The sequence below is a fragment of the Antrostomus carolinensis genome, unplaced genomic scaffold (genome assembly GCF_000700745.2).
Source record: "Antrostomus carolinensis isolate BGI_N321 unplaced genomic scaffold, ASM70074v2 scaffold1033, whole genome shotgun sequence".
Taxonomy (NCBI): domain Eukaryota; kingdom Metazoa; phylum Chordata; class Aves; order Caprimulgiformes; family Caprimulgidae; genus Antrostomus; species Antrostomus carolinensis.
Window position 1 is genome coordinate 35,612 of NW_010304231.1, and position 20,379 is coordinate 55,990.

Below are 20,379 nucleotides of genomic sequence, written 5' to 3' on the forward strand. Positions count from 1 at the left end.
ACCACATATGAATTAACCACCCGAAAGCTCATCTAGAGGCCTAAACCCTGCCCTAATTTTTTTCTGAATAGAAAAATAATACCAGTATGTTGAAAGAACATTGCAGAAGTTCAGTAATTTACAAAGTGACAGCAGACAACACATTTCTCTGTCTATATTTGCAGCCACCTTCTTTCCCACTTAGGCTATCACATACGACTTCATAAGCCATCAACTATACACAAGATCATCTTATTATCACTTATCAATAGAAAAAGGCAGCCTACCAAAGAAATCCTGCTCCAGTAGTCAGGCTAACAGAAGTTTCTTAGTGAAAGGCCAACAATGTTGAAGCCACATTCTAGCCATACAAGGCATACTCAGATCTCTATACATTCATTAATTCCCCTTCTTCCTGATGACACACTTTTTCAGATGGTATTGAACTGTGTCTACCAGCTCAAAATTGCCCATTAGCTTCAAGACACTGTGCAGCTGTCACCTTTTTGGATGTGAGAATGGACTATCCGCTGCAGTTCCTGTACAAAGAGCACTGGTAATGTTTCTGGAAGTGCCTTTCTCAAGCCTCCAAATTACAGTGAGATGAATCATTCTCCCTCTACCGCTCCACTAATTGCAGAGGGAAACCAGATGCCTTAACTTCTAGGCAGCTACATTCAGGGCATGGGAACCCTACTCCATTTACTTTTTTTTCCCCAGTTAGAAAGAATTCTGAGATTTTTCCATTTTATAGAGCTTACACTCAAGACTTGTGCTGGTGGACTTGTTCATCTAAGACAAAGCCAGCCTTAGCCTCAGAAGGCTTCCCCTACCCCCCTCTAATCCATCCTCCCAGAGAGGCTCAACATGATGGATTGCAAGACTTGGCATTCGTCACCAGTTTCTAACATTATTAGTGACCTAAACCACTTCCCTCAGCATTCAAATTATTTGCTAGTTTCCAATGTAAATTTAAAACAAGTTTATAGCACAGTCCCTGGAGAACATTTTGAGAAGGCCTGATTCATGCTTCACTTCAGTCTGATAGTCAGTTGACATAAATTCACACTCTCTCTCGAGGAAAGGCTGCATGATTTGCCCTGTGACACAAAATTTACTACATCAGCAGCCCTCATAGCCCCTTGCCATGCCTTGTTACTAATACTGCAGCACTGCTGATATACACCTTTTTAAATAGCTGCAAACTCTTTTCTGACTCAAAGAAGTAAATTTCTTTTGTTGACAATTATTCCTAGAGGAGGCTTAATAGAAACTGAAAAAGGGCTACATTTCCATAGCATAGATTTGTTCAGATACAATCAAGTATATTGCAGGTTTTGGGGAGAAAAAAAAAATTATTTCCACTATTAATAGTTCAGCATTGCTGCTTTTACTCTGTTATCAACAAAATCATCTCTGAGGCATGGAGAAATTATTCATAAAAGACCACAAATGAAAGGGATAAGGAACTCACCATAGGGAACAAGACATACTCTCGGAGGAAGTCATGGGATTCAAACTGATTATAGTCTCCAAAACCCGCTGGAAAAAAATAACACAATTACTCATTTTAGCACTTTCCACACATGTTAAGACCACACTCAGCCTTCGCACAGATGCTTAATTTCAAGTGGGCGAGTTCCCTCTGAAGCCACAACCCAGCACAAAGACTTCTGCTTGTACTTTAAGTTTTTAACATGGAGGTCTGAAAATAATAGTGTTATTTCTAGAGATCAAATAACAAGTAATTTCTCTCTTTTGATCCCTAATATTATTACCATTTGCAATGCTTAACAATCCTAAGTGCAAGAGCTTCTTTTTCTGAAGAAAGCCCTCATGAACCGATGCCACCATCTAACAAGGCTGGGATTTCTCAGCCTCTTTAACAAATGGTGCACACTGTTGCTTCTCCAACATTTCCAGCCCTGACCTGGTGAAAAAATAAATTTAACCTACCTCTGCTACAAGTTTACACAATTGTACAAAAGGCTGTAATTTTACAGTCTAGAAGGTTAAAATCCTCTAGCCAATTCTATTAAAAATTGTCAACAACCAACATGGTTTAAGGTGGGGGCAAAAAAAGGTCTTATTCTTCTGCAGTCAATATAACAGTACAAGCACTGTGTCAGTTTAACTGACTGGCCCACACCTTTCTACTTGCTTTTCTACTTCTTCAACATCTCTGGAAGAGGTACTCATCTCCACACTTACATTCACTCATATGTCAGGCTGAGGATTCTTGTCTAAATGCCCTTGAAATCGTGGAGTCGTGAAAACATTTTCTAAAGGCTAAACTACGTCTTAAAAAAAAAAAAAAAAAAAGCCTATATTTATCTGTTAAATATACAACAGCTTATATCAAAAGAATATCTTGCCAGGAGGTTTTTATTCTATATTAATTGAACTGGATCAAACGCCATCTACAAGATCCTCATATTATAGAAGCTGGAAATTCCCACCATAAATCATATTAGCTAAACATTCTTTCAAAGCTTCTAGACAATTTCATGTATTGCAGGATGCCAAAAATGCAGTTTCATTTTGTTTTCACCTCAGAGTTATGTTTTAACATAAACAGAAAGAAATCAAAACGGACATGAAACGGAGTCTGTAAGTTTAAAAGAAATAACTATTTCAGATATCTTCAGTTGCATCACATGCAAAGGACAAAAGGAGTAATACAAGGTCAGGAATAAAGTGAACAAGATGAGGTGCAGCACTCTGATGCAATGGTCTTTGAAATATAATAGATTATGTAGAAAATTCAGAATAAAAGTGATTACTTCAAACTGATTAGAGACTGACTCACTCTCAAAGTTAGCAAAAAGCTCCAAAAACACAGAACCAGTGAAACATATTCAGCAGCTATTGAGTTCTAATTCGCACACTGGAAAAACTTTATTTGCTTAAATTGCAAGATTCAGTATGAAACCTTATACATATATTTTCCTTTATTAAAACATTTCCAGATTTGTCAGGAAACATTTTTTTTCCTTCAATTTTTAACCAAGAAATAAGATACTAAAATGGAACTTCTACTGCCCTAAGGAAGATCATATTTTCATTGCTTCCCACTGAACCTTTAATTTTCAAGAATCAGCTCTTCATGTTTGTGATTTATATACTTTCCCCTTCCCCCTCATCAGAGGACATGCCCAGAGCCTGATTGCTGAAACTGCACCTAAGGTTCTCATAGTTGTGGATGGACTGAAACGTACATTCCCCAAATACAGAGCTTCCTCCTCTGCTCATATATAATACGTGATCCCACTTTCATTGATGTCCTTAAGAGTCTCAGAATAAAAATCACATTGTAAGAAGTTTATTATTAATTTATAACTCACATAATTATGGTCATGCATTCCTTCATTCTTCAGATAGCACTATACAGCAAAACGAGTTTTTAATTAAAGGCAAAATTAAAGCTGCTGCTATGCTCTTTGATGTAATTGCATTTCAAACCAGAGAACGTGAAGCAAATTCATTACCGCAAAGTACTCCATGGTTGGGGCTGGAAGAAGTGGGGTTTTTTTAGGTTCACTTACATGGATTTTAGAAATAGGGAAGTTGAACACTCTGATATGGTCCACCATTCCCTCCCTGAGGGTGTGAGTGTTTGTTTCATCAATGACAGTCCACCTATGCACTTTTAAATCAACAGAAAATCCAGCTGTTGTGAGTAGGAGTCATACAAGGCCTTAAGTTAGTGCCTAGTCAACACATAGAACAAACAAAAAAAACCACCAACGGTGGGAAAGGGCTATCTGGTCACATCATCTTACCTTGAACTGCCAAACCAGCTAGTCGAATTCCCTGCTCCAATGAAGGAAGTAATCGGCCATCAAGAACATTCTTTTTCACTTGTAGGTAATACTGATATCTACAAACAAAAAACAAACAAAAAAAGAGCACAAATTAGAACATCTATACGTTTGTACATTTTCTACAAAACAAGAGACTGCTAAAAGTAAGAAAAACTCACCACAAACAGGTCAGGCTGTTAAACAGCAGTCTGTACCTGGCTTCAGAACTTCCACATTACCAAAGCAAATCAATATGATCCCTACATATGCAATGCCTCTATATGAAAAGGAAAATAAAAAGTTCTAATTTGTGTTCCTTAGACCACATAGAAGACAGACATCTGCTGGGATTACTTCCTCCATAAATTTTGTACAGGTTACTGAAGACCATATAATCACCAATAAAAAAGAGAGGCTGTTCCATAGTTCTATTGTTTTTGCTTCAGTGTCACCATTCATGAAACAGAATTTAACAATATACTTTGGCCTACTGACATAACTTTAACTGTGGCCCATATAAAAGGTTTTAAATTGGTATCTCATATCTGTAAGGATGACTTAGAAGCACAAATCAAGCAAACCCAGCTTCTAATATCATGCACTTGCTGATCTGCAGTAACTAATCACAAGACAAACTATTAGTATTAACCACAGCAACAGAACTTGCACATTTCACCTTGCATTTGCAAAAGAGTAGATTAAGAAAACCAAGAAGTTTTCCACAAAAACCTTAACAAGTTACTGCTTCCATCTGTGCATTCCTCCCATTTGCTGAACTGGACCAGACCCACAGCAGAGCTGGCCAAAGCTGTCCCTTTGGCATATCAAGTTAAAGTCCAGTGGAGACAACTTCATTAACAGGTCACAACTTTTTATTCTACAGGCCCCAATGCATATTCCCTCAAGCTACCTCTATGGCAGGGGCAGTAAAACCAGGCAGGGGCGAGACAGGCAGCTAAAGAAATTATAGCCACAACTGCAAGGACGCTGTATCAACCACTGATGTGCCAATAATCAAATACAGTTGAGTTACAGCGATATAACAGTCTCAGGCCCATCATCTTAAACTTTTGGTTCAGGCGTAAGTAACCTGTTCCAACTGAGATTAAACACAATTCCTTCTCAGCTGACATGCAACTCCTCATGCATGGTCTGAGCCCAAAGGTAGAGGTACTGTACCAGTGTATCCACAGCCCGCGTGTGCACTCAGTCTCATGCACCCAACCCCAAGACCAAGACCTGCTGATAATAACTGGTGTGTCTGGGTGACCCAAGTTAGGAAACCCCAAAAACCAAAGGGGTTTCTCGTGCTGTGACCAGACATGGCAGTCTGGCTGCAGCTGAACCAGTTTACGAGGTTACTGCTCCCTTCAGCTGCATATCTGCTCACTCCCCCCAACACAAAGGGCATCCACTTAAAACAGCGTGGATTTAAAAAAATAATTGCTTGAGATAAACTGAAAGAAATGGTTCACAAGCATGCCAGCTTGTGAGTCTCAGAGACTGCAGCCTCTGCAAGGTGGACGGTAAAGAGTGGTCAGAAAGACTAGAGGCAGTAAACTTCTAACTGGACTCAGCTGCAACCAGCACACCACATCAGACCTTACCTTTGAACTTTTGGGAATAGCAATGAAACTGCTCTGGTCTTGTTTTAGAGCATAAATCCAGTCCCAACAGGAAAGGAGAACCACTGTAACATCACCCAGGTTACAAGAACTGCACTGCCTTAACTATAGTCGCAAATGTTACCATTTAGTTCTTTGTGGAGGTGTTAGAAAACACCTACATGCTTCAAAACCAGCATAACCCAAGCCATGCTTTGAGGGCTATTAATCAAGTGCAGTATTTTACATTTGTCTTCGGTTAACTCTTGTCAGTGATGTGATATGCAATAACTTGCCACTAGACAGCACCAATGCTCTGACCAGACCTGTACTCTGAAGGCAGCAGGATGTTTAGAGGCTACAAGCACTACAGGGAATAGAAATCCTGTCAGGGAAGGCCTGTGCACATATTCCTCATGTCTGAGAAGTTCCCTTCGGATTTCACAATTTTTACATGCGCTTAAAAGGTAATTGTTGGGTTACTGGTTTTAGGTTTCCTCTTCCCCTCTCTACCCCACAAAAAGTAGAAGAACGTTTTCAAACAGGAACAATATAATCTCATTTAAAATGCTTAGATTTGGCTTTCATACAGCTTAATGAAGATTAAAACTTTAGGGGATTTTGAAATTTGATTGAGAGAGGCAGTATAAAAAGCATACAGCTTCTCAGCTTGAGCCCCGTGCTTCAGCCCCAGGTTTCATACTTGCTCGGTCCAGGAGACAAATCAGCTTGTTTCCGCTTCTTTGCAATGACTAAATCCCAATTCTGAAAATACACATACTTTCATACAAGTTTGACATAAGCTGCTTTTTCAAGTATGCAGGTGAGCAAGTGTTTGCTGAACCTGGTCTTCAAGACTTGTAATCCCAAAGCAGGCTATTTATGTCAATGCTACATACACACGCATGAGTTACATATTCTAGTCTAACAGAACAAAAGTAAAAATACACATCTGCCATAAAGTTAGAACTATTGTTAAAACAAACACAAAGTTAAGAGACTACATGGAAGTCAAAACAATGTTAAAAAAAAAATCTTATAGTGACATTCTAGCTGTACAGAAGTCAAGAGTGTCACCAGCTTTAGTGGAGCCATGAGTTCAACCACAGTGCTTGCGAAACTATAGATAAACCATAGAAATTATTATTTAGATAAGCATCACCAAAAATAGGATGTCAATGCAGTTACTAAAGTATCAAATATTACAATTAAGACTTTGAAAATAAAACAGTGGTACAACATTTTTGTTGCAATCTTAGTGGCCCGTACTTCAGAAAAAATGTTTTAAGACAGCAGTCAGCACCTACTTCACAGAAAGATGCCCATTCACAGGTGTTTCACCCTGATTGTCAGAAACAGATCACATTTAAAAACCTTAATACAATATTATGGTACAACATTTCATCTGCTAACACTGAAGCAGAATAAAAGTTTAGGATCTATTATATATTGTAGATTGACGTGCAGTAAGAGTTTAAAAGATGCATATAATTAGCTCTCTGACATTAACTTGTGTCTCCATCAGAAAAAACCTCACGGAGAAAGCTGTCACCTTTCACAGGCAAGCACACTAAAAAGCAATCACCTGCTATGGCTCTGACACCTTTTTCATTTCCTGAGGAAATGCCAGGATAAACTCAAGATTGAGGCAGAAACCTATGATCTGTCCAGCTTCATCTCTACCCCTAGACTGACAGCAACAAGGGACACCCACTTAAGGTGTCCTGAGACATCTCTTTTCATTGTGGCTGCATGAGGCATGAACTGAGACATCTCCTTTCACAAGGCACCAACTGGAGTAGCTAATTCCACTGTCAAGGAAGAGGAGGAGTATACCCTGAAGCAAGCTCTGCTAGAAGGCTCTAATAGCTCTACCAGCCACAGATTCATGGCTCAGCTGTGCTGCAAAACTGTGGTCAGGCTCCCTGCCCAGCCAACGGAGAGAAGAAATTGGCCCATATTCTGTCAAGGATTTGAGGCTCCTCCATCTGAAATTACATTAAATCCTGTTATTGTGTCACAATGTTAGCTGAGACTGCTCTTTGTTTGCTTGGATTGCAAAAGTAGATCTATAATTTGAGGTAAATCAAACATTTTAAAAATGACTGAGCTATAGATTCACTGAGGAAAGCTGCTCAAGAACAACAGATAAAAACGTGCATTTCATAAGCCTTCTATTAGGTGGTTTAGTTGGGAAAGCATATGGAAACTGAACAAAAGAGAAGTTTGCAATCTGCACCCCCAAATAATAAGAGGCAAGAAATTCAAAATTAAGACTTACAAAGCTTTAATCACAGAGCCAGTCTGGTGTACTAAGGGAGTGCAGGGCAGAAGAGACACCATCATAGCCAAGTGAGCTGAGAGCTGAAATCTCTCACCTTTGTTGCTCATTTTGAGTTAAACATTTTTAGCAGAGCCATTGTGTATTCAATATAATAAAGGCTACTAGAGTTTGCCAGCCTGTAGCTAATTCCAAGGGGAATGGGAGTGGACAAGTCTGAACAAAGCCATAATTATAAGGATATCATTTTCCACAACTCTATTTAGCCAACACAGAAAACATTAAAAGTATATTTGCATCTAGTGCATCAAAAAGCACACTTTTTATAAAGTAAATAAGCTGCAACTGGACAACTATGAGACAACACCTGAACTCCAGAATCAACACCTGCATTTTAGCAATCCATACTACATCAGAAGAAGAAAAAAAAAATCCCAAATAGTACTAGTAAGCCTGAGATAAGGGTACTGGTTTAAAATTTAATAGTAACACCCAGGTTAAGATTTGGCTACAGCTGTGTAAATGTAGAGAACTCCATTTGCCCATACAATTCTGCATGGACCTCCCAAGATCAGGATTCATGTTTGTTCTTCTGTCACTTCAAGAAAGAATGTGGGTGTTTGTATAGAGTCACTGAATTCACTGTACCCTTCCATCACCACTGTTTATCTGATGTATTAACTCTGTTGCTCTTCTATATACGCAGAAGATAACTCAATTAAGTTTACTGATTTCCATTCTCTCTGACAATCAATGTTTCAGATACCACAAACCATGCAGAACCTGGCCTGATCAGTATGGAAAGTGAGATCTTTATAGAGAAATTGAAGGATGGTTTACAAACGTAAGAATATGCATTAGTTTTGCAGAGTAATTGCACTGGTACACTGCATCTTCACAATTTGCCTACTAGTGACTTCCCCAAAGAACCACAAGGCAAACACTCCATTAATAATTATCCAATATCATCAGACCCAGTAGCCTTAGTAATTAAGCAGCATCCAACTCTGCTAGGAAGTGTACAAGAACAGAGCAAAATATTCTTACTGCCCCAGGGATTTACAATCTAAATATAGATTACACACACATGCGTAGATCTATACGTTTATACAAAAAGGTCAAGATAACATGGATTAATACTGTTTGAATGCTGTACTGTGATCAGTCTGGATTTTTGTTATTTTTCCCTGGTTTAACTTTCCTTCTCTGTACATGGACAGGAAGGGTTTGGAATATACACATTATCTCTAGTGCAGCAGGAAACACTTTTAATAAATGTTGTGGTTCTGTTTTTTAGGTTTTTTGGGGGTTTTTTTTGAAATTTCAAGCTGGTATGAATAAACACATCATAGTTTCTATAACAATAAATATTTACCTTGAGTGCATCTGAAAATACACAAAGCACTACAAAACATGCATTAGTTACCCAAGAGGTACAAATCCTTTAAAATAATTTCTAATGATGCAATTACTGGCATGACTAACTTTTTTATAACTCATTAGGTACCTTTTTGGCATCAAGCCTATCTATTGGATAACTACATAGCTATGTAGTTTAACTTCTCTGGAGAAAAAGAGAACTGCTTTACCGTTTCATATCTTCAAAATAAGAAGTCTTTAAGACCCAAAGGAGAAACAGATTGAACCACAAGAGGTTTAGCTCAAGACCTTCAGCTCTTTTGCAATTAAAAAAAAAAAAAAAGTGCAATTAGAGTACAGTATGCTCTTCTAAAATTAGGAACACAATAAAAGCCTCATTGAATCACAACAACAGTCCAACTCAGCTCATTTGGGTTTATCTCAGTATGGTAATATACTTCTGAGCAAAGACACTGCAATGTACATTTACACAATAATCTGCCCAGGGGAAGCAGTTTCTCCCGAACAGAGGCCTTTTATTGTTTACTAAAATTATTTTAAGCACTAGCCTATCTATTGATGAGTCTATTGTTCATCCTGCACCTTAAAATCTCCATGATCCTGGCTTTGATACTATTTCGCAACAGGATTCCACAGATATTTATTTGCTATGTTAAAGGTAAACCCTTTTTTATTTTAAACATAGGTTCTTTTGTATTTTCTCAGTTTTTGAGTTAGATGAGACAATGACTCAGCTATTCAACAGGCAAGCAAAGGAACTACTTGATAATGACCAAAAGCTTATTTTTATTTATTACATATTTGAGACAACTGTAATAATACTTAACTCTTACTAGTTGCTTTTCTGAGAAAAGCATGCTTTGTATAATATTAAAGATCATGAGTCTAATTTTATAAATAGAGTATCTGAGGCACATGGCTGGAGAAGTTACTCATCTAAACTTGGGCAGGAAACCATTTGGGAGAGCTCGGTTTTGTTCCCAAGTTTCAATCCAGAGTACTACTTACTGGATGATTCTTATTTCATGTGGGTCACTCAATATACTGCAACAAAATTAACTGCAAACTTGGACTGCATTTTATATGGCAAGAAAGAAAGGCAGGCAGGCAGACAAGACTGGTCTTTTCAGATACAACGTTCAGTATATTGGCAAAGATGGTGTTATGATTTCTGGTCTTGAGCATGCTGAAACACATTTTAGATGCAAGGATTCAATCACCACATATTAATCTAAAGGTGCTAAAAAAAAAAAAAAAAAAAAAAAAGAGGTACATAGACTGATGATGTCACTGTCAGTAACGCAATGCTAAAGCCCTTGTCTTTGCTGTTGTAAAAAACTTAGATAGTATTGATAAACAGAACATCTCCGGCTTGGCTCCTCTGGAATTTCATCAGCTTCTCTCCCACCGAAAGTCTGATGTATTGCAGTACTAGACAATAGTCATTTATTTGGGATTTGTGGTAGAATATAAAAAGCAACAGCTGTGCTTTACAACTAAAGAGTAATATTTTTGGAAGGGTATTATTGAGAACAAGTCTACCACACCCTGTCACAGACCTTCAGAAAGATCAACAGACTTGCCAGAAAAAGAAGGGAAGAAGATGAAAGAGCCTTTGTCACACATGCAGGAGGAAATACCTTCAGAAGCTCAAACTGTCAATGCCAATAGTAAAAACAGTCATAACAGTTTCTAGGGTACGAACTCCTTAATCATAACAACCTTATAAGGTGGGTCAAGGTTAGCTTCAGGTAACTGAGAAATGAGGCTGCTCCTGGTTTCCTCCAGCAGCTGGATGGAAAACATGACTGAAACTAAAAATAAATTAAATGCATGGGAAGATTTGTGTCATTCTTTTTCCCCTTCCTAATGAGACAGAACAATGCTGGGTTAGCATGATATTCAAATGTAGGATTAAAAAAGGAGGACAGATCAAAACACAGTTCATATCACCTATCCCTCATCACTCTCTCTCTTTAAAAGCAACAATTTATAGGTGAAGGGGAAAAGAGGGATTTGGCTAAAATGGGCTAATTCACAATGATGGTCACTTTTGTTTTGATAAGAAATTCCTGAGCATAAGGACAAATATCACACAGCCTCACCGACTGGCTTGCTCTATAAGCTGCAATGAGGCACACAATGGAAGGTAAGCCACCATACGTGACCAGTGAAGTTCCTACCAAAGGCCAATGTCTTCCAAAGGTTAAGGTCCAGCTACAAGTTTGACTCGTGGCTAAGGATCCTAGAACAAGAAAACCTTTGCACACGTAAAAACAGTCCGATCAGAATTTTGCACTGCTTAGTTGTCGTTTACTACCTCTATTTCAACGGTTTACTACTGAAAGGTTGTTTGTTTGCATGCATTCTCTGAAAGACAGTCTATTAACATTTTAGATCTCCACCTCCATCAGTTCTTTACACAGCTGGCAGAAGATTCCACATGTAAATACAAAGAATGAACGTTTTAGGAGCAATAAGCTTTTTTTTCTGGTGTGAATCAGTCAATGAAGTCAAATTTCTGCAGCAAAATTGAACATTCAGAAAATGAAAGAATAAGTGTATCGCAAACAGACACGGGAGCGTTTAGAAAGGTAACACACAGTTTCTAGCTTCCCACATATAAGCAGCTGCTTCCAGTACAGCCTGGTATCAAAGTGTGGTGCCTCTTTGGTGTCCAGTGTTAAATGGATGGCTAGTGAAAGCCTTCGCAGTTAGACACGAGACAACAGCGTCACATTCAGCATTCTCGTTGGCAGCAAAAGACTGAGCTCAGATCGTAGAGAAGCGCTTTGTGAGTGTTTTGCTTTTCCTGCCATTTCTGATGGGCCACAAGCACGGACATGCACCCAGGCCTTGTTGCATCCTGCAGACATGACACAAGCCTTCCAAAACACACACTCCTTCCATGAGAGGCTTAGCCGGCAGATGCAGCTTTACAGCACCCACTAATTTATCTATATTTTAAAAGGAAGCCCCCAACCACAACAGGTCCACTCTCTGTACTTGTACTTTTTGTTAAAAGTGTATTATACTTTTTGGATTCTTCAAGTTCAAATAAAGCCACAAACACAAAGTTAAACCTTAAATAAAAAGGCCAGTAATGGCATGCTTTAGCAAGAAAGGAAGGCATGCCACAACCTGATCCTGATTTTCTGCCCTTGAACTCTTGAATTAATTATAACAAATTACAGGGAGCCTCACTACAATTTATAAGCACAATAAACTCCCTTGCAACCACCTATAATTTTATCAGAGTTAATCCAAATACCTAAAGAATTATACAGCACAAAACTCCAACATGCCTTTTAGAGTTAAAATAATAAAAAAAAAAAAAAAGGAGGAAGCCATATTCTCTTGTCTTCTGAGTCCTCCCTCTCAGCAAAGGCTACATTTGGTCTCTGCAAGTTGGAATCCAGCAAAGCCAGGCCCTGGTGACACCACCATAGCATCCATCCTTATGAAGGCTGAAGCAGGATTTCAAAACTAAAATAAAACAATCATAATCATATAATAAGAAATCTGTATTTTAATGTTGTCAGCTGAAGAACAACATTCAATGGAAGTATAAATATTACACAGAAACACTAGAATAAAACATTTGGGAGTGAAGAGTTTGTTAAACACACGTCTTTGAAAAAAGCCACGTATCCATCTGGTTTGGGTTTTAAGCACATGCTAAAAGTGTTACTGTTCAATGTGGCAGTCCTATTAACTTCAGACTACTCACATAGTTAAGCTTAAATACACACTCAACTATGCCCTCACATCTCCTGAACTGAGCAAAACAATTGCATTTGGCTACAGAGATCCAACGATTGCAATACAGGAGAATTTATTTTTTATATTAGCAGCTTTGTTTTTTGTTTTTGTTTTTTTTTTAAAAAAAGAAAAAGAACTGAGTCAGGCAGGTGAGTTGCAGCAATGCCACATACTGCTTAAAGAAAAAAAAAAATCACAGTGAGAAAACAAGGGCCTGAGGAAGGATGCAACTTCCCATAAAGGTGGTAACACCGAAAATAACACAGATCATTTCTCCATCAGTAGGGTCTACAGGTCAAACAGATATCAAAGCCTATGAGAAAAATCCCTCTTACTAAGCTTTCTTCAGGTTTTTTGTGTAGTCTGCAAAAAAATATCAGTACACAACAGGGGGTTTTTTGGAGCGCAAACCCACAAGGTTTCACACAACTGCTGCTTCCACCTTCATCTTCCTACTAGTGCGGTCTCCTCCATTTCCATACAGTGCCCCAGGGCTCCTTCTCCTCCCTGTGGGCTGTGGAGGCCACAGGCAGCTACTGCCCCAGTGTAGGACCCAGTGAGTCGCCCAGGCTTTCATGTGCAAAGCCACCATCTGGCTTGACAGCAAAATCAGAGGGACAACACTGTAGAGTACCACTATGTATCACTTTGCAGAGTGGTTCTACTGGCCATCACCCTTCCTTTGCTGCATGACACAAAACATGGGCTCCAACTATGAATAAGAGCTCCAACAACATATAGGCTCCACCTATATATAGGTGCTCAATAATCTGACATGGCATGCAGCCTATGTGTCATTTCCCACTTAAGTAGTCACATCCTAAAAACATCCGATCCCACACACAGAAGGCAACTCATGCCTCCAGATCCTTAGATGGCATGAAAGTAGTGGCAGCTGTGAAGATTCATCCTCACAAAGATGCAAAAATGAAAAGATGAGCCATTGCTGCCTATGTTGAAGACTACTAAACCTCATGGGGAAGAGGAGCACAAGAAACCATGTTGGTCTTTTCTGATTTGAAACCAAGACAGATTTCAGCAAAAATTAGATTAGACCCCAAAAAGTTAATAGCAGCTTAGACTTACTTCCTTTACTCATATGTGTTGACTCAGTTCAAAATATGCTGTTCCCTGCCCTGAAAAGAAAATGCAGCTAACCTTCAAGCTGTCTCCACTGTGGGAAAAGGTGGTTTAAGTTACATATGGAAGCAATATGAGTCAACAGTTTGAAAATTCTCCTGGTAGTCAGCCAGGTTAATAGCCAAGTGGGTTAGAATATCATGCTAAAATAATGTGGTGAGTTAACTAGAACATATGTATACTGTAGCTCATACTCTGTAACAACGAAAATAAATAGATAACTTTTTAAAAATTTGGCTAAGCACAGGCATAATTCTAAACTACTCTTGGAACACAAAACAAACATGAAGAGTTCTGAATGCCCCATGCTCCCCCCTTCCATTATGCCAGCTGAAGTAGTAAAACATATAAACCCTGTCTCATTTTTCAATATATATTTTAAATATTCTCCTTCAGTAGGGCTCCAAACACTGGAATGATGTTAAGTCCACCAGCCTTTTCTGGGTAAATGCACCACTCTACATGCAAAAGTTGAACAGAGTGAACACATATATCAATGAACAACCAGTATGCACATGTAAACATCCAGAAGCACATCACAAAATGATTGGTTTGGGGGTGCAGGGCAGCATACAATTGTATTCAGGTGTTACTTTATTCAAAGAGCAAGTGAACATGTTCAAATTTACAGAATGTGTGCTTAACCTCAACTTAAAAAAAAAAAAAAAAGTGCTCTGGTAACCTGCAGTGAAACCTTGTTCATGAATTTATGGAACTCATTAAAGACACCTACCAGTAAAACCTTTTGGTAGTATCCTAACTTCACATATTCAACGTTACAGAAAGCTCTATTGATTTAGTGGAATTTTACCTTGTAGGGAGCTAGAATGCAGTCCATTCACTACTGCCTTTTCCAGTAATCTGCCCCAGTAATAAGAAAACACTGCTTGAAATGTGACACAGCAAGGTTGCCACCTATCTATAGGCCATCATTATAATAGCTCATATTCCTGTGAAAAGATTGTTGCACCCACATTAGTGATTACTGACAGCAGAAAACAGGAAGACTCAGGTTGTTTCCACCTCCCAAAGAGCTTGGTGACCCTAGTGTTTTCACAGGAGTTGTTGAAACAGTCACTCCATGCATCAGTAAATCATGCAATAAAACCATGGCCCAGGAAGTTCTAACGTCCCAGCGAACGCAACCCTGCAAAAGTGAACACAGCTCTGATAACAACGGGATGTTGCCAGAGAAATATGTGAATCAGTGCCCTGTTGGATGGGTAAAGTAGATCAATTTCATGAAATGAATAATTATTCTTTGTAAAAGCTTCAAAAAACAGCTGAAGATATCAAGTGCAAAAGCAGCTGCCAAAGATAAAACAGTGAACCAGTAAACATCTCACTGCACAGGAATCTGCCATCTTCCGACACCGAGATTTCTGCCAAATTCTTGTTGAGATTTTCAGCTGCATAAAGGCCTCCAAACAAATGCTTCTTTTAAACACATTCAGAGACTTTAGGATTGTACTGACATCCAATTGCAGCTCCTTTAGCTTTATACCCTGCCAGCAAGGCAAAAAAATATTAAAGGTATTCAGCTCCCTGAAAAAGGGTGTGTTTAGAACTAGTTTTCATGGTTTGTGTCTCAGCTATAAGAGAAGGGAAAAAGTTTGCTCCAGCTTGTGGTACAACCATCAAAATTAAAAAAAAAAAAAAATAATTGAAGACTGGCAGTGCTTCTGTAACCAAGATTTCCACTGCCTATTGAATTCTCAAAATTTAAAAAGCAGTTAGAAATTCCAATCAAAAAGCACTAGTCTGTTTGCTCACAAGTTGCTGCTGCTGGCTTGACCCTCTTTCTGATGCTGCAGCCAAATTTCAGACATCTACCTGAGACTTCTAAGTACAAGACCAGTGAGCTGCAGTTCACTTTTCAAAACGTGCAATAGAAGGAGAGACTGAATCACCTGCAGAAAGTGATGCACAACAGAGGAATCCTGAATCACGCTGTGGAAATGCCCATTTCTTCTCACTGATTATACAGGAAGTCTAGAGCAACCTTCATTCTTGAGGCTTCATAAGGAGAAACTACATGACTGAGGTAGGATCAATCTGTCTCTTGAAGACTTTAAATAGTATATCCTGTAGCAGTCTGCACTTCCCTAAGGAGAAACTGTTAGTCACTGTTACTGCATCACATGGGAAGATAAACAGGAGAATACTAGCCCCACTCTAGGTAATATATTCATCTGTGAAAAACAGTGCCTTAAACTACACCAGGAGACAAGTCAGAAGCAGCATACCAATCTGTGAGGTACACCATAATATTCACTGCGTACACAGTGCTCCTTAATGAATGGGCAACCTCATTCTGCAATGATACACATTGCTACTACACCTTAAGGGGAAAAAGAGGCAGTCAAGTACTTTGCAATAGTCTAAATGACAAAGGCACTGAGTGGTCCACTTCACAGATTAGAAGAGGAATGATCTTTTACATCTTCATTAGAGGAGATATATAAAGGCTGATGGGCACTCCTGTGACATAAAAAAAACTAGGGATGACAAGTGTTTTGAATTTTTCCACTTTCTCCTGTAACCCAAAAAATTGAGGAGAATATTCATAAACATGCACAATGCCTTCTCCAAAAAAAGCTTTGCTTAATAAGACCCTAATAGGGTCAGAACAGGTCAGAACCAAGCTCTGAAAAGTTGGGCAGGCCCTTGGTAGGGCAATCACAAGTGAAGTGGATGATAAGCTGTTCCTCTTTCATAAATAACCGAGCTTAATTTGGCCTTTACTTCAAAACTGTCTCATTTTATACAAATGTTCTTTCTCATTTATGGGCAACATGAGGAGTTTTTTTTTTATTTTTCTCAATCTTCTCCTCAATTAAGGAAAAAGGAGGAAACAGTTCTAACACTAGCATGTCACTTGTTTGATAGTAGAACTCCATAGGCTTGTTTATTTTCATAAAAGTGTATTAAGATATGGGTTATTTTTAGGCTAGCAAATTACTTCTTGTGTCTCTTCCAAGTCCTCTGCTCTGTGCAACCTACCATTTCAGAGGGATGCCTGTATATACAACATTTATACTGATGTAATGTAACAACACACCCACAAAACTGAACTGCATCCACTATCACACCCTCAAAACCCTAAATATTCTTACCTGTGGCCAATCCCAATGGGAGACAGGACTAACACCACATAGCAGCTCAGACTCAAGCCCTTTGATGCACTTTTAGACCACTGGAAACACTGAAAAGACAATGTAACAGATGCCCAGAAACACTGCCAGTTTTCCAGCACATAGTAGCATTCCCATTTGAAAACAATATTGTCCTTACAAATTTTTTAAATGTTGTAACTGTTGCATAGCAAAGCCAAGGAACTACATTCCTTCTGCCTTTGCTGCTGTATCATTTTTAAGATACAGGAAAATCTCATCAACTACTGTAATCTCTTCTCAGTGCTCTTCCTGATGCCACTAGTAAATGAAACAAAGAGAAAAGCTATATTTAAAAAGGTATTAGCTTTAAAGAAGTCTACTCTTGGCATATGTATACCAAGAAATAAAGAGCTACTTCACCCTCAAATTTAGTGACAGTCAATTTAGTTCTAATTATCTTTTCTTTTCATACAATGCAGAACAGGATGAAGTCTAAATGAAACAAGCAATTCTATCTTACAGAAAAGGAAAAAATCCCTCTACTTGCTTTTATTTCTATCTGGTTTAAGACAACAATATACTAAACCTTCAGGAAACAAAATCCATCAAAACTGTTCCTATTGAGAGCCATTCCAACAGCCACCACAGCAGAAGCTTCTTCATTAAGCTTCCAGAAACCTCCTGACCAAAGCTCCCTGTCCATCATGGTGACGGCAGTGTGCTCCCATCCATCAGCAAACATCAGACTTGAATTTCAGGTCAGCAGAATATTATTTCTGTTTAGAAATGAAACTATAATAAAACAAAATAAGTTTTTGTTTGCCATTTTGTATCTCAGCATCCTATCTTAAGCCTGACAGTTCTTGAGGGGAAATACCTAGCTGAAGGTTTCTTGTAGAGCCTTCTAGTGTGATTAGATCTAGTTGGGCCATGTTATTAAATACAACTTCTTCTGACAAATCCTCCAGCTGTGTAAGTAAAAGCTTACTATCCACACACTCATCATAGAATCATAGAATGGTTTGGGTTGGAAGGGACCTTAAAGACCATCTAGTTCCAACACCCCTGCCATGAGCAGGGACACCTTCCACTAGACCAGGTTGCTTAAAGCCTCAACCTCTTGCCTTAAGACAGCCTGCAGTTCAGAGCAAGCAGAATGCAGATTTCCACTTCATTTCAAAAAGTTGTTGTTTTCATGAGTTTGTTCTACTGCCAATTACAGCAAGATTTAAAAATAACTTTTCAGCACTATTTAAGATAATCTGCTACAAACACAAAACAAGAACAGGGAGACACATTCAGATCATACAAGCAGACCTGCAACTGGTTTTCCACAAACACACACAATATGGTAGTTAACAATGCAACTAAGAATACACAACCATACGTGTGCGTGGCACCGGGAAGTCTAACAGGGGAAAGTCAAGGGCCAAGGAGAACAGGATTTAAGTAGAAGAGAACTGATATTCCAGGTTATCCCAGTGATCCACATAACCCAAGTGTTTATTTTCAACAGTGGTGAAGATAGCTTCCTCAGAGGCTGAGAAACAAAAAGCAGTAGGTGTGACTCATCCAAGCACGCAGCTTCGTACGCAAAGCAAGCTCTTCACTGATAAAACAGAAGGCCAGATTTCTAGCCTCAGCACCATTTCAACTGTCAGATATCACAAAATAAACATATAGGACACTCAAAAGGTTTTTGTTTCCAGCAGGAAGACAGAAGACTCTCTCTCCTTCATCAGAAGTTTACACCTCCAAAGCAAGTTTCAAAATGCTTTGTTTATTTCCTCCTCTTTAAGGATCATAAAATGTTCTAAGTACCAGGTTCAAACAGTATCATGGACCTTCAGCTCTTCTTTCTGGAATTAAGGTTTAATCCTGACTGTATTATGCACTTCAAGACATATTTGTAACACAGTGGTTTGGAGCAGTGTCCTATTCATAAATAGTTGCTTCCTCTGGTGACCAGGAATAGGAAACGAGGAAGTGGAATGAAGTTGTGTCAGGGGAAGTTCAGATTGGAAAAAGTTCTTCACTGAGGGAGTGGTCAGTCACTGGACCAGGCTCCTCAGGGAAGTGGTGTCAGCACCTAGTCTGTGAGAGTTCAAGGAGCATCTGGATGACACTTCTAGTCATATGATTTAGTTTTAGGTAGTCCTGCGAGGAGCAGGGATTTGGACTAGATGATCCTTCCAACTTAAGAAATCCTGAGATTCCTTCTCTGTCCTGCTGCACACATCTACATTTTCTATCCATCTGGCTTCCTCTGCACTTCCGCAATTGATGCACAATTAATGTACTGTCAACCTCTGAAGTTTCATGGGCCATGAATCAATCCTCCTCAAAGTCATGGTGCTATTGAAGAATAAGACTTCTTTATTTGGTAAAGCCAGGTGCTCTTTTTCCTTCTGTTTTTTGAATGCCATAGAGTACTTGGGAGTCATACCTCTCATGCCTTTATTTCCTTGCTGTGTTACTACTCTAGCTTGAGTTTTGTTTTGAACATCTAAAAAAATCCCAGACTGAAATACCAGTCATTACCTCAGTTCAAGAGCTGCAAAGTTTGAATAAAATCCTAACATACTCAATAAAAATCACAAGCATGGACAACAAAGTTGTTCTATCATTCTACCCAGGCGCAGAATTTTGCCAAAAAATCTGAATAATTTCTGGTTCCCAACTATGGTAAAAGCCATCCAACATTCCTCACCCCCCAAGGACTCAGCATTCAATGCAAACTCAGGTCACCCAACTAACGTACAGGTTCAGCAAGTGTCTCAAGTGTTCATCAAGCATAGGTGGACAATAAAGGAAGATACAAAGTACCTTTTCCCAAGTGCAAACGTGTCTACCAGCATGATTGGCATGAAAGGATTCAAGCTGGTCTACCTAAGACAAGACAGAAAGCTCCGCACTCTGTATAAATGGTGTATCTTTATCACATGAGAATAGTAGAAACTAAAAATGTAACCTTTGCTGCCATTTAAAAGGGCCCAATAAGAAGTCTAGAGTACTCCAAAAGTATCTGTACTACTAAAATTGAGCATACAAATAGCTCCCATCAGGACAGTGATATGTAAGAGCATGTGACTAAGCCCCAGAACATAAAATAAATACTATTTCCTTATGATCAGATGTAAATGTGATACTGCCTAATTCCAAGACATTCTTCTTACAACATTTCTAACCACCACAGCTATTGCCTTCAAAACACACGAAAGCAAGAATGCAGGCCGAAGTATCCAACACTGTATTTTGAGTTATGCAACACTATTTTTTAGAATTGCTACATATGTACTGCCCAACCACATGCA

General features: G+C 38.8%; 1 protein-coding gene across 1 annotated transcript in view; it reads right to left on the bottom strand.

The window, feature by feature from the left end:
* Positions 1-20,379, bottom strand: part of PTPN14 (protein tyrosine phosphatase non-receptor type 14) — a 72,281-nt gene that overhangs the window by 35,173 nt on the left and 16,729 nt on the right. Inside the window, 2 exon segments of the mRNA XM_010164356.1 lie at positions 1,454-1,521; positions 3,762-3,859. Of these exon segments, the coding sequence (XP_010162658.1) occupies positions 1,454-1,521; positions 3,762-3,859 (166 nt within the window).